At 46.6% G+C, this 13,551-nt stretch overlaps 1 protein-coding gene across 1 annotated transcript in view; it reads left to right on the top strand.

Annotated features, from left to right (window-relative positions):
- The window catches only part of LOC144509853 (uncharacterized), a 415,538-nt gene that overhangs the window by 399,190 nt on the left and 2,797 nt on the right, over window positions 1-13,551 (top strand). Inside the window, exons 32-36 of the mRNA XM_078238759.1 lie at window positions 273-401; window positions 2,607-2,735; window positions 6,698-6,823; window positions 8,105-8,233; window positions 11,960-12,088. Of these exons, the coding sequence (XP_078094885.1) occupies window positions 273-401; window positions 2,607-2,735; window positions 6,698-6,823; window positions 8,105-8,233; window positions 11,960-12,088 (642 nt within the window). The remainder of the gene's footprint in view (window positions 1-272; window positions 402-2,606; window positions 2,736-6,697; window positions 6,824-8,104; window positions 8,234-11,959; window positions 12,089-13,551) is intronic.

The raw sequence follows: 13,551 nt of genomic DNA, 5'->3' as shown, positions 1-13,551 counted from the left end.
ACCTGCACATCTTTCGACTGTGGGAGGAAACTGGAGCACCCGGAGGAAACCCACGGTGAGAACACGTGCACACTCCACACAGACAGTCACCCGAGGCTGGAATTGCCTGGGACTGTGAGGTAGCAGTGTTAACCATTGTGCCACCGTGCCGCCCTTAAGTCCTAGGAGGTGAATTGAAACCTGAATGAGTTCTCAGCTCTAGCCTCAGACTCTGTGTTGCCATGTGCTGTTGGAATTTGCTTGGTAATGGTATCACTATCTTGTCTGTGCAGTGTGCCCCAAGGGCAGGTATGGAGAGAGATGCCGGTATGTCTGCAGGTGCAGCAATGGAGGGTCTTGCAACCCGGCCAATGGCTCCTGTTCCTGTGGGCTGGGCTGGACGGGGCCCCTGTGTGGACAAGGTGAGTACTTTGCACATTCAATACAAGCCTGAAAACACTCGCCAGAATCATAGAATCATAGAAACCCTACAGTGCAGAAGGAGGCCATTCGGCCCATCGAGTCTGCACCGACCACAATCCCACCCAGGCCCTACCCCCACATATTTTACCCGCTAATCCCTCTAACCTACGCATCCCAGGACTCTAAGGGGCAATTTTTTTTAACCTGGCCAATCAACCTAACCTGCACATCTTTGGACTGTGGGAGGAAACCGGAGCACCCGGGGGAAACCCACGCAGACAAACCCACGCCAGGAAAAGCTTCACGTAAATTTGAGGACAACTCCTGAAGCCTCCGGATGCAAAAGCTGAAGTTGAAATTTGGGGTTAAACTTGATCAGGAATCAACTATAAACTGAAATTAATTATTCTAATATTCAGTGCACAGAACTCTTGAGGATTTTCTTATCACTAGTAGTCATGTTGCTAACCCTCCGGGATTGCCCTGGAGACTCCAGAATTAAAAAATTAAGCTCCTGCAAGATCCCAAGAGAAAAAACAAGAAATTTAAACTTTTTAAAATATCTTTTGAACACTTTGCTAATTGTAAAAAAAAATGGAGGTTGTGAATATAGGTTGTTTAATTGAGTGGAATTGTTGGAAGTCACTCGATGAAACCTTCAGGAATATGACCAGAGTTGGCAACCTGGTTTGGGGTTTTTTTTTGTTCCATCAGCTGTTAATTTTCCAGCTCTGTGCTTTTCACTGGCTGTAAATATGTATTTAAAGTTGGTTTCCAGCACATAAAACCTCTTCCTTTAACAAGAAGTTGTTTTTCCCTCCAAAAAGGTCAACAGAGTAGGAGAGAAAGATGGAAATTCCCAGAATAAACAGAACTGTCAGAAATAGCAATTTAATCTTGGGAACAGAGGTGTATGAGTAGAATATCCCAGCTATCCGTCAAAGACAGCACCCCCGACTGCAACACTCCCTGTAACACTGCAGCCCTCCCTCAGGGCTGTGCCGGAGAACCAGCCCAAATCATCAACTTAGGTTCCTGGAGCTTGAACTCATGAAATTGTGACTCAGTTTAGTTTAGTTTCATTTATTTATTAGTGTCACAAGTAGACTTGCATTAACACTGCAATGAAGTTACTGTGAAAAACCCCTAGTCGCCACACTCCGGTGCCTGTTCGGGTAGACTGAGGGAGAATTTAGCATGGCCAACGCACCTAACCAGCACGTCTTTCAGACTGAGAGAGGAAACCGGAGCACTCGGAGGAAACCCACGCAGACACGGGGAGAATGTGCAGACTCCGCACAAAGAGTGACCCAAGCCAGGAATCGAACCTGGGTCTCTGTAGCTGTGAGGCAGCAGTGCTAACCACTGTGCCACCGTGCCACCCACTCAGGGGAGAAGGCTACCAGTTGAACTATGTCTGACATCTTAGCTTCAAAACAAAACAGAGCAGAGAGTGCGACACAGACTGGAAAAAAAAGACAGGAAAAGATCATAGAATCTCTACAGTGTAGAAGGAGGACATTCGGCCCATCGAGTCTGCACCAACTCTCTGAGAGAGCATCTTACCCAGGCCCACCCCCACCCCATTCCCTTAACCCCATACATTTACCCCGCTAATCCCCCTAACCTACACATCTTAGGATGCTAAGGGGCAATTTAGCACGGCCGATTCACCTAACCTGCATATCTTTGGACTGTGGGAGGAAACCGGAGCACCCGGAGGAACCCCACGCAGACACGGGGAGAAGATAGAGACAACGACAGAGAGACAGGAACCGAATCAGAGATAGAAGCAGAGGCAATGAGAAGAAAGAGAGAAAACTGGGTGGAAATGTGGCAGCAAGACAAACTCATGTAAAAGCGTGTTGCTATTTTTACTTTTAATCATTCTTCTTCTGTAGCATTTCTTGTCACCATTCTCTTTGAGTTCGAGCCCCTTCCTCTGACTCTGTGCTTGCTTATAAACTGTTACATTCCCAACATCTTCCAGTTCTGACTAAAGGCCACCGACCTGAAACGTTAACTGTTTCTCGCTCCAGAGATGCTGCCTGACCAGCTGGGTATTTTCCACATTTTCTGTAATCATTTCATATTTCCAGCATCTGCGGCATTTTGCTTTCTGTCGTACTCGCTTCCTGCTGATGGTTTGGATTAAGATCGAGTTCACAGAGTCGGCATTCCCCGTTTGGTTTTATCTTTTCCAGCGTGCCCCCTCGGGAAATTCGGTGCAAACTGCCAGCTGGACTGTGCCTGCCAAAATAACGGGACCTGCAACCGTGTAACCGGGTACTGTCAGTGTGCCCGAGGGTACTACGGGCATAACTGTGAGCATGGTAAGATTTTGATTTGATTTATTATTGTCACATGAATTAGTATACAGTGAAAAGTATTTTTTCTTGCGCGCTATACAGACAAAGCATACCATTCATAGAGAAGGAAAGGAGTGGTGTAGAATGTAGTGTTACAGTCATAGCTAGGGTGTAGAGAAAGATCAACTTAATACGAGGTAGATCCATTCAAAAGTCTGATGGCAGCAGGGAAGAAGCTGTTCTTGTACGTGACCTCAGACGGAAGAAGGTGGAAGGGAGTATGTCCGGGGTGCGTGGGGTCCTTGATTATGCTGGCCTCTTTGCCAAGGCAGCGGGAAGTATCGACGGAGACAATGGATGGGAGGCTGGTTTGTGTGATGGATTGGGCTACGTTCACAATACTTCGTAGTTTCTTGTGGTCTTGGGCAGAGCAGGAGCCATACCAAGCTGTGATACAACCAGAAAGGATGCTTTCTATGGTGCATTTGTAAAAGTTGGTGAGAGTTATAGCTGACATGCCAAATTTCCTTAGCCTCTTGAGAAAGTCGAGGCGTTGGTGAGCTTTCTTAGCTATAGTGTCCACATGGGGGGACCAGGACAAATTGTTAGTGACCTGGACACCTAGAAACCTGAAGCTCTCGATCATTTCCACTTCGTCCTCATTGATGTAGATCGGGGCATGCCCCCCACTACGCTTCCTGAAGTTGATGACAATCTCCTTTGTTTTACTGACATCGAGGGAGAGATTATTGCCGTCGCACCAATTCACCAGATTCTTTATCCCTTTCCTGCACTCTGTGTCATTGTCGTTGAGAAGATGGCAGTAGTGTGCATCCTCCTCCTTAAACACTGCAAACCCCTTGTTACAACTGAGTCGTTTTCCACAGCTGCCTCAGAGGGAAGTTAAGAGTCAGCAGTGTCATTTTATGCGACTGTGGTCACACATCAGCCAGACTGAGTAAGGACAGCTGGTTTATTTTGTGTAAGGGACAACAGCTGATAACAATCTGACAGCTTCGTTGTCAATTTCACTGACAGCAGCTTTTTAATTTCCAGAATTTAAAAAAAAAGCTGAATTCAAATTCTCAAACTTCCCCAGTGAGATCACTGACCCAGTGACATAGCCAGCACACCACTGGACTCATAACTGGGTTCACTATTAAACTTGTCCATCAGGGCTAGAATTGTGAATGCTCCAGGAGTGATTTTTTTTTTAAAGTTTATTTGTTAGTCACAAGCAATGCTTCACATTAACACTGCAATGAATGGTGGGAATCCGGCTTTAATTGGAAGGGATGACAAACAATTTCCACACAGGTACAGAGCGGGAGATCGCCCTGATCCCTTCCTCTGTTGGTGCCATGGAATCTCTTACATCCACGGGAGATTGGATTGGGTTTCAGCCTTGGCCGGGGGTGGGGGAGGCAGAAACTGTGGCAAGAAATGTCTAATGGGAGAAATCCTGAGAGAGGACATAAAGTGGGAGAGAGAGAGAGTTAAGGAACACCACACTAAGTGTTGAGGGGAGGAAGGCATATGTTGGCCATGGTGTGTTTGGGAACACTGTGGTAAATGAACACTATGGGTGGGATTTTCCAGCCGCGCTCGCCCCAAGACTGGAAATTCCCACCCGAAGTCAACGGACCTTTGCATGTTACACGGAATTTTCTGTCCCGCCCGCTTCGATTCCTGTGGTGGGTGGGACGGGAATATTTCGCCCTTTATGGTCAGGTTAAATTAGAATTGGGAAGATATTCTCCGGAAAGACTTGCCGTTTATATTTTTTTATGTGCAATTGGAGTGAAAGTTAGCTGGAGGAAGAGCAGGATGGGTTGCATTCTGTGACCCCTCTTAAGGGATGAAGACCAGAGGTGGGATTCTCTGGCCGCGCTGGCCCCAAACCCGGAAAATCCCACCCGAGGTCAACAGACCTCCCCCCCGCCCCCCGCTACAATTCCCATGGCAGGCAGAGCAGTAAAGTTCCGGTGCGGGTCTCACAAAATGAAGGTGGATTCAGATTTTTAACAAATTAAAACACCAATGGAAGTGGCTGACGATGTGAATCGTGGGCAGGTGATGAAGGAATGTAAAGGCAAGACTGATATCTGAGGATCAGCTCAACTTATTCAGAAACATCACGAGCCGGCATAGATGCAATGGGCTGATTGGCCTCCAGTGTTGTATAATTCTATGGCGTGAACAGCTTGTGGAATGGAACGGCAAGTTAAAGGGGATTTGGAATTATTCCTCATTCTGCCGGGGTCTGCAAGTTGTGCGGGAGAAAAGGTTGAACAAAAGGCAGGTTGGGTCCTGGACACGGCCTTGGGCAGTGTTAACTGAGGGGCTGAATGGCCTCACTCTTTGCTGCACTAACCTCCATTCTACAAGGATACAAAGTTATATTCATTGTACAACATCGCCACCTGCTGCTTGGGTTTGCATTGACGGGAGATTTACTCAGTCCAATGATGGCACCTTACATTCATGTAAACCAAAATATCTAGAAATTGAACAAAAGGATTTTTTTAAAAGGCTGAATTTGCTGTTGATGCAACTGTCGGGGACGCACTCACTGCGCAAGTAGTCGCAGTGCCTATGATCTCACTGGCAGCAACACCTCAGGCAGCTTCCCACTCGCTGCCCCTCTTGTTGACCCTCTGCCTGCCCTGTTCCCAATACTTGAGCCCTCGCTGCCTGGAAGGGGAGTGGTGAGGGCAGGCAGGGGGTGCAGCAGGTGGCGAGGGGTTGGGAGTGGGGAGGTGACCAGGACCAATGAGGGGTTGTGACATTAGCAGCACTGACTTCCTGTTCCTGCACAGTGGCAGGGGGTACAGTGATTGTTGAAGAGTGAGTAGTGCGTCTCGTACTGAAGGTGGGAATCCAGCTTTAATGGTAGGGAATGACAGACAATTTCCACACAGGCACAGAACGGGAGATCACCCTGTTCTCTTCCTCTGTTGGTGCCATGAGATCTTTTACGTCCACGTAAGAGAGTTCGGTTTAACGCCTCTTCCAAAAGGCAGTGCAGCATTCCCTCAGAACTGCACCAATTCTATCAACATTTTGTCCCAAGGTCTCTAGAGTGGGGTTTGAACCGAGGCCATTCCAACTCAAAAGCAAGTGTAGTGCAAAGGGTTCATGTTAAAGATGTGAAGAGACAGGCGATACATGATCAGTGATGTAAGATCACATGACAGCAGAGCTTACAGAGAGATAGTTCCATATGAGTGGGAGTTCAGGGAGTGGGATAGCTTGATCTGGGTTTCAAATAAAGCTCAGCACAACATCGTGGGCCGAAGGGCCTGTTCTGTGCTGTACTGTTCTATGTTCTATGAAGCTTCATGCTAAGTCCTGTTCTGTATACAGTTAGAAGAATGTTTAATTAAAAACTAAAGTTTAGCAACAGCCTTGCCTTCAGCAGTCTCTATTGATCCTAACATAGTAAGAAATCTCACAACACCAGGTTAAAGTCCAACAGGTTTATTTGGAATCACGAGCTTTCGGAGCGCCGCTCCTTCATCAAGTCTCACCTGAGGAAGGAGCAGTGCTCCGAAAGCTCGTGCTACCAAATAAACCTGTTGGACTTTAACCTGGTGTCGTGAGACTTCTTACTGTGCCCACCCCGGTCCAACGCCGGCATCTCCACATTTTCGATCCTAGCATAGGCCAACCCACAGTGAGGATAACAGAGTAAGCGTGCTACCCGCTGAGCCATGGCTGGCACACTTGCGATTTGGTGCCTTTGGCAAACAAAAATTTACTGAGTGAATCCCCCCCAGAAGAAAGTTGAGATTAGCACTCTGTAGGCCGAATGGCCTCCTCTGTGGGCCGAATGGCCTCCTCTGTAGGCCGAATGGCCTCCTCCTGCTTCTAGTTTCTATGTTTCAATGAGAGATGGAGGTTGGCACAACACTTGTAATACCCTTGAGGTGCCTACTTTTATATTTTCTCAGCCATTCTGAGTGTCGTCTTGTTTCTATTTACAGTCTGCCCGCCTGGATTTTATGGCCCAAATTGTCAGCATCTGTGTGACTGCAGAAACGGAGACTGTGACCCCGTGATGGGACGGTGCCTGTGTTCAGCTGGTTACCATGGAGAGCACTGTGAAAAAGGTAATCGTTCTAGCAAAGCATTCTTTGGTTATGGCCACAGTGATGTGTTATTGAGTCCTTTACTGCTGCTCCCCTCCCTCACCCTCCAGAGTTGAATGGACCTCATTACCTGGCCTCAGTGTTGCTGGCCACCTGTAGGCCACTGAGTCTTAGCAACGAAAGGTGGAATTTTCAGGTCCCGCCCACCCAGAGGCTGGAAATTCCCGCTCGAGGTCAACAGACCTTTCAATGGTCCATCAAGTTGTCCGTCCCGTCCACGACACTTTCCACTGTTGGCTGGACCAGGAAACTTAACCCCAGGTCTTAGAAACAAGGCAACTCTGTCCTAAACTTTATGCCTTTTTGTGAAGATTTGGAAAAAGCTGCTCTTAACGCCATCAGTAAATCAGCAAGATAACCCGCAGCAACTTGAGATACCTGCAAAGCAAATATAAACTCTGGAGATGCCCTGTGACTCTCTATCTAACATAGAAACATCGGAGCAGGAGTAGACCATTCGGCCCTTCGAGCCTGCTCCGCCATTCATTTTGATCATGGCTAATCATCAAATTCAATATCCCGATCTCCTTTCCTCCCATATCCCTTGATCCCTTTGGCCCCAAGAGCTATATCTAATTTCTTCTTGAAATCAGACAACATTTTGGCCCCAACTACTTTCTGTGGTGGTGAATTCCACACATTCACCACCCACTGGGTGAAGAAATTTCTCCTCACCTCAGTCCCAAAAGGTTTACCCCTTATCCTCAAACTGTGACCCCTCGTCCTGGACTCCCCCACCATCAGGAACAGTCTTTCTCACCCTGTCTAAGGGTCGATTCAGAAAGATTCACAAGAATTGGGATAATGTTGCCTCTGTTAAGGGTAATCAAAGCCTGTCCAGATGGGCTGCAAAAATGTGCTACCTTCCCTCAGGACATGGCGACTGTCTGAGGTTACATGAAGAGCATTGTCTGCCTTGAAGTTAATTGTTCTGTGCAGCCAGCTCCGACAGCAGCCATAGAGTCATTGAGGTTTACAGCATGGAAACATGTCCTTCGGCCCAATTTGTCCATGCCACGCTTTTTTTTTAACCACTAAACTAGTCACAATTAGCCATGTTTGGCCCATATCCCTCTATACTCATCTTACCCATGTAACTGTCTAAACGCTTTTTAAAAGACAAAGTTGTACCCACCTCTACTACTACCTCTGGCAGCTCGTTCCAGACACTCACCACCCTGTGTGTGAAAAAATTGCCCCTCTGCCATTCAGCCATCTGAGTTGTTTTATTTTTCGCTGAAGGATGCAAGGAAGGACAATACGGGGAGAGATGCCAGCAGCAGTGTGACTGTGAGGGAGATGCATCTTGTGAACCTGCAACAGGGCGGTGTATCTGTCCCCCAGGGAAAACTGGCAGTAGGTGTGATATCGGTGAGTATTGTGCATTTCTCTGTGCCATATCACTGCAGGCAGAGTGCACTGTACAAAGTAAATTGCCCAAATCTCTCTTTATTCCCAGTGACTATTTTAAAGTGATCATTACTGACTGCCCAACCAGAGGACATTTGCCATGTTAAAGCTCTTGAAAATTTAAAATAAAAAACTGAATTAAATCTCCTTTTAGAAGCAGACAACCATAGAAAGGTTACAGTGCAGAAAGAGGCCATTCAGCCCATTATGTCAGCACCAGCCAAGAAGGAAACAAGCCGGTTATTTTAATCCCATGTTCCAGCACCTGGTCTGTAGCTTTGCGGGTTCGAGCGCTTCAGGTGCAGATCCAGGTGCCTTTTAAATGGATGGAGCATTTCTGCTTCACCCACTGACTTGGGCAGTGAATTCCAGACACCCACCACTCTCTGGGTGAAAAAGATTTTCCTCATACTCCCTCTCATCCATCTACCAATCAGCTTAAGTCTATGCCCCTGGTAATTAACCCCTTAAGAAGTCTCACAACACCAGGTTAAAGTCCAACAGGTTTATTTGGTAGCAAATACCATAAGCTTTCGGAGCGCTGCCCCTTCGTCAGATGGAAATGTGCTCTCAAACAGTGCACAGAGACACAAAATCAAGTTACAGAATACTGATTAAAATGCGAATCCCTAAAGCCAGCCAGGTCTTAAAGGTACAGACAATGTGGGTGGAGGGAGCATTAAACACAGGTTAAAGAGTTGTGTATTGTCTCCTGACAGAACAGCTAGATAATGGAGACAATATCCATTTCTTTAACCTGTGTTTAATGCTCCCTCCACCCACATTGTCTGTACCTTTAAGACCTGCCTGGCTTTAGGGATTCGCATTCTAATCAGTATTCTGTAACTTGATTTTGTGTCTGTGCCCTGTTTGAGAGCACATTTCCACTCCATCTGACGAAGTAGCAACGCTCCGAAAGCTTATGGTATTTGCTACCAAATAAACCTGTTGGACTTTAACCTGGTGTTGTGAGACTTCTTACTGTGTTCACCCCAGTCCAACGCCGGCATCTCCACATCATGATTAACCCCTTAGCCAGGGAATACACATCTTCCCTGCCTTGGTCCCTCGTAATTTTGTAACCTCAATTAGAGCACCTCTCAGTCTCCTCTGTGCTAAGGAAAACAGCCCTTGCCTATCCAATCTTTCTCCATAGCTGCAGTTTTCAAGGCCTGACAACATTCTTGTAAATCTCCTCTGTAGTCTCTCCAGGGCAATTCTGTCCTTCCTCTAATGTGGTCAGAACTGTACACAAAACTCCAGCTGTGGCCTAATTAGTGTTTTACACAGTTCCATCATTACATCCCTGCTTTTATATACAATACCTTGCCATAAAGGAAAACATTCCATCTGCTTTCTTGACCACCTTGTCCACCTGCCCTGCCAACCTTCAAGGGCCTGAGGATACTCACTCCAAGGTCTCTCACTTCCTCACCCCCTCTCAATACCTTCCTTTTACTGACTATTCCCTTGCCCTCCCCAAATGTATTACTTCACATTTTTTTCCAGACTGAATTCCATTTGCCACTTTTCCACCCATTTAACCAAACCATTGATATCCATCTGAAGTCAACAGTTACCCTCTTCACGAAGCAGCAGCAATGGAACCAACGCGCCACCATTAAAAACCACTTGCTCATCACAGATCCCACACCTGGCTTCAATCTGCCATGCTAACTTCGGGCACTCCACTGCCATCTCCTCACTGGCCAAGACCTTTGTACGGTGAATTGGTACAAATGGGGGCTTGCAGGGAACCCAGACAGCAGCTGTGGTGCCCCAATCAATAACTCACGTCATTGTGATAACATTGAACGGCGTGCTGAGAGAGCTCCGTTTAGCCACTGCAGAAGCTATCGCCTGGCTTGGTGATTACTGCACACGAAAATCTATCACCCGCACAGTCAATGTTTGTCATCTGCAAATTTTCCAATCGTGCCTCCCACATTTAAATCTAAATCATGAATATGATGTAGATTTAAACAGCAAGGGCCCTAACATTGAGCCCTGTAGAACAATACTGGAAACCATTTTCCATTCCAAAAATCATCCATCAATCATCATTCCTTGTTTCCTGTCACTGGGTCAAGTTTGGATCCAACTTGCCACTTTCCGTATATCCCATGAGACTTCACTTTTCTGACCAATCTGCCAAGTGGGACCTTGTCAAATGCCTTACTGAAATCCAGGTAGACAACATCCACTGCACTACCCTCACCAATCCTCCTTGTTACTTCCTCAAAGACGCAATCTTTCCTTAAAAAAAAACATGCTGACTATCCCTGATCAATCTGTGCCCTTCATAGTGAGTTTATCCTGTCTCTCAGAATTGATTCCAATAATTTTCCCACCACTGAAGTCAGACGGACTGGCTGATCCCTCGCACCCTTTTTAAATGATGGTACAACATTTTGATTTGATTTGATTTATTATTGTCACATTTATTAACATACAGTGAAAAGTATTGTTTCTTGTGCGCTATACAGCCAAAACATACTGTTCATGGAGAAGGAAAGGAGAGAGGGCAGAACGTAGTGTCACAGTCATAGCTAGGGTGTAGAGAAAGATTAACTTAATGCGAGGTAGGTCCATTCAAAAGTCTGACAGCAGCAGGGAAGAAGCTGTTCTTGAGTCGGTTGATACGTGACCACAGACTTTTGTATCTTTTACCCGAAGGAAGAAGGAGCAAGAGAGAATATCCAGGGTGCATGGGGTCCTTGATTATGCTGGCTACTTTGCTGAGGCAGCAGGAAGTGTAAACAGAGTCAATGGATGGGAGGTTGGTTTGTGTGATAGATTGGGCTACATTCACGACCTTTTGTAGTTCCTTGTGGTCTTGGGCAGAGCAGGAGCCATACCAAGCTGTGATGCAACCAGAAAGAATGCTTTCTATGGTGCATCTGTAAAAGTTGGTGAGAATCGTAGCTGACTTGTCAAATTTCTTTAGTCTTCTGAGAAAGCAAAGGGGTTGGTGGGCTTTCTTAACTATAGTGTCAGCATGGGGGGACCAGACAGGTTGTTGGTGATCTGGACACCTAAAAACCTGAAACTCTCGACCCTTTCTACTTCCTCCCCGGTTTGCAAACCTCCAATCCTCTGGGATCTCCTCCATACCTAGTGAGGATTTTAAAATAATCCTCAGAGCATCTGCTATTTCCTCTCTGGCTTCCTTCAATTGTATCCTGGGATACAATCCATCTGGCCCTGGTTATTTATCCATCTTCAAGGATACCAATCCCTCCAGTACTTCCTCTCTCACTATGCTTACTGCATCCAATATTTCACCCTCCTCTTTAATTAGAATGTCTGTGTCACCCCTCGCCTTAGTGAAGACAGAGATAAAGTACTCATTGACAACCCTGCCCACATCTTCTGCATCAACCAATAAGTTACCATGAATATCTCTGACAGGCCCTAGCTTTTCCTTAGTTACTCTCTTCTTAATGTAGCCTTCAGTTGTACAGGAAAAAGAGTCTCAGGATCTCAAATTCCTCCTCATCCACATATAAAGATTGGCTATCCACAGATTGAAGGTGGGGCACAGGTATGGGTCCATCAGGATCCTTAACAAGAGAGAGCTTTACACAGGGTAGCGTATGCATGGCCTCCGCGCGTTAAAATGTTGAAGAGGTTGAAACTTCAGCAGACACTGCAGTTAGTGAGTGATTGATTTCTTGCCCTCCTCAGTTTGCCGAGCCAATCGATATGGTCCAAGCTGCTCCTTAATCTGCAGATGCTCCAATAATGCTCTCTGTGACTCTCGGAATGGACACTGTACCTGCCTGTATGATTGGTCTGGGCCTACCTGCGAGGAAGGTAAAGATGTTGTCTTTCATTCAAAATCGAAGCCCTTCCCCTTCATCAGTTGCCTGCTGGTTGAGATAGAGACAGGGACTGCAGCGATTCAGGAAGGCAGCTCACCACCACCTTCTCAAGGGCAACTAGGGATGGGCAATAAATGCTGGCCAGCCAGCGACGCCCGTGTCCCACGAATGAATAAATATAAAACTAATCTTGGACTTGTTGACATCCTCAACAGCATCTGGGAAGGAATTTTCATGTTGGGCTGAACTTAATCTGCCTGGTGTGCTCAGTCTTCTCATCAACTCTTCAACCTTGGAGGAGAGGTCCATTCAGCCCCTCAAGCTGTGTTTAATCAGATCATGGCTGATCCTAACTCCATCGACACACTTTGGTTCCACAATCTCTAATACCTTTGCCGAACAAAAAACAACCGGTATCAGTTCTGAATTTTTCAGTTGAACCATCTGGTTTTTGGGGTAAGAGAATTGCAAATTGACACAGCCCTTTTTGAGAAGAGGCGGTTCCCGACATCAGCCCTGAACAGCCCTAGCTCCGAGATCATCATTCTAGAGTGTGTTTGGATTTGAACTCAGTGTCGCACTGAACCCTGACTCCCCCCACCCCCACTCCCTCACTATCCCTTCTCTTAGGGAGGTGCCAGTTGCTCCTCCCAGAATCATTCCAATGAAGTAAAAGCAAAATACCGCAGATGCTGGAATCAGAAACAAAAACAGAAAATGCTGGAAAATCTCAGCAGGTCTGACAGCATCTGTGGAGAGAGAATAGGGCCAACGTTTCGAGTCTGGATGACCTTTTGTCAGAGCTCCAGTGTATCACTCCAATGAATATTGCTGATTAAAGCGTCACTTTTACTGCTTCAATTAAAAATGTTTTTATTTTCACTCCATCCTCTCTCCCCCATCTTAGAAAGTTGTTGACTGTTGCTCCAGATATCTGAGTTCCTAAAATACCTCTTCCTTCATCTTTGAGCGTAAACAGTGATCAGTATCAGGTTAGTTAATGCTAGCACATTGTACAGCAGCATCTCCGGATAGTGATCAGAGTGGGGAGCCCTCGTCCCAGTCCCCTGATATAGGACTGTTCAATTCTGCTCCTGCTGCAATAAGCTAATTAGGTGTTAGCTGTGCTTCTGTGCATTACCTCTGAACCTCTGTGGGTTCATAGAATCCCTACAGTACAGAAGGAGGCCATTCGGCCCATCGAATCTGAACTGACCACAATCCCACCCAAGCCTTATTCCCGTAACCCCACACATTTACCCTGTAAGTCCCCCGGACACTAAGGGGCAATATAGCATGGCCAATCAACTTAACCCACACACCTTTGGAGGGAAACCAGAGAGCCTGGAGGAAACCCATGCCGACACGGGGAGAATGTGCAAGCTCCACACAGACAGTGATCCAAACCCGGTATTGAACCCAGGTCCCTGGTGCTACCAGGCCGCCCCCCACTCC

The sequence above is a fragment of the Mustelus asterias genome, chromosome 22 (assembly GCF_964213995.1).
Source record: "Mustelus asterias chromosome 22, sMusAst1.hap1.1, whole genome shotgun sequence".
In the NCBI taxonomy this organism is placed as follows: domain Eukaryota; kingdom Metazoa; phylum Chordata; class Chondrichthyes; order Carcharhiniformes; family Triakidae; genus Mustelus; species Mustelus asterias.
Note: the sequence above shows the minus strand (reverse complement) of the source record. Positions and strands in the feature narration are given on the sequence as shown.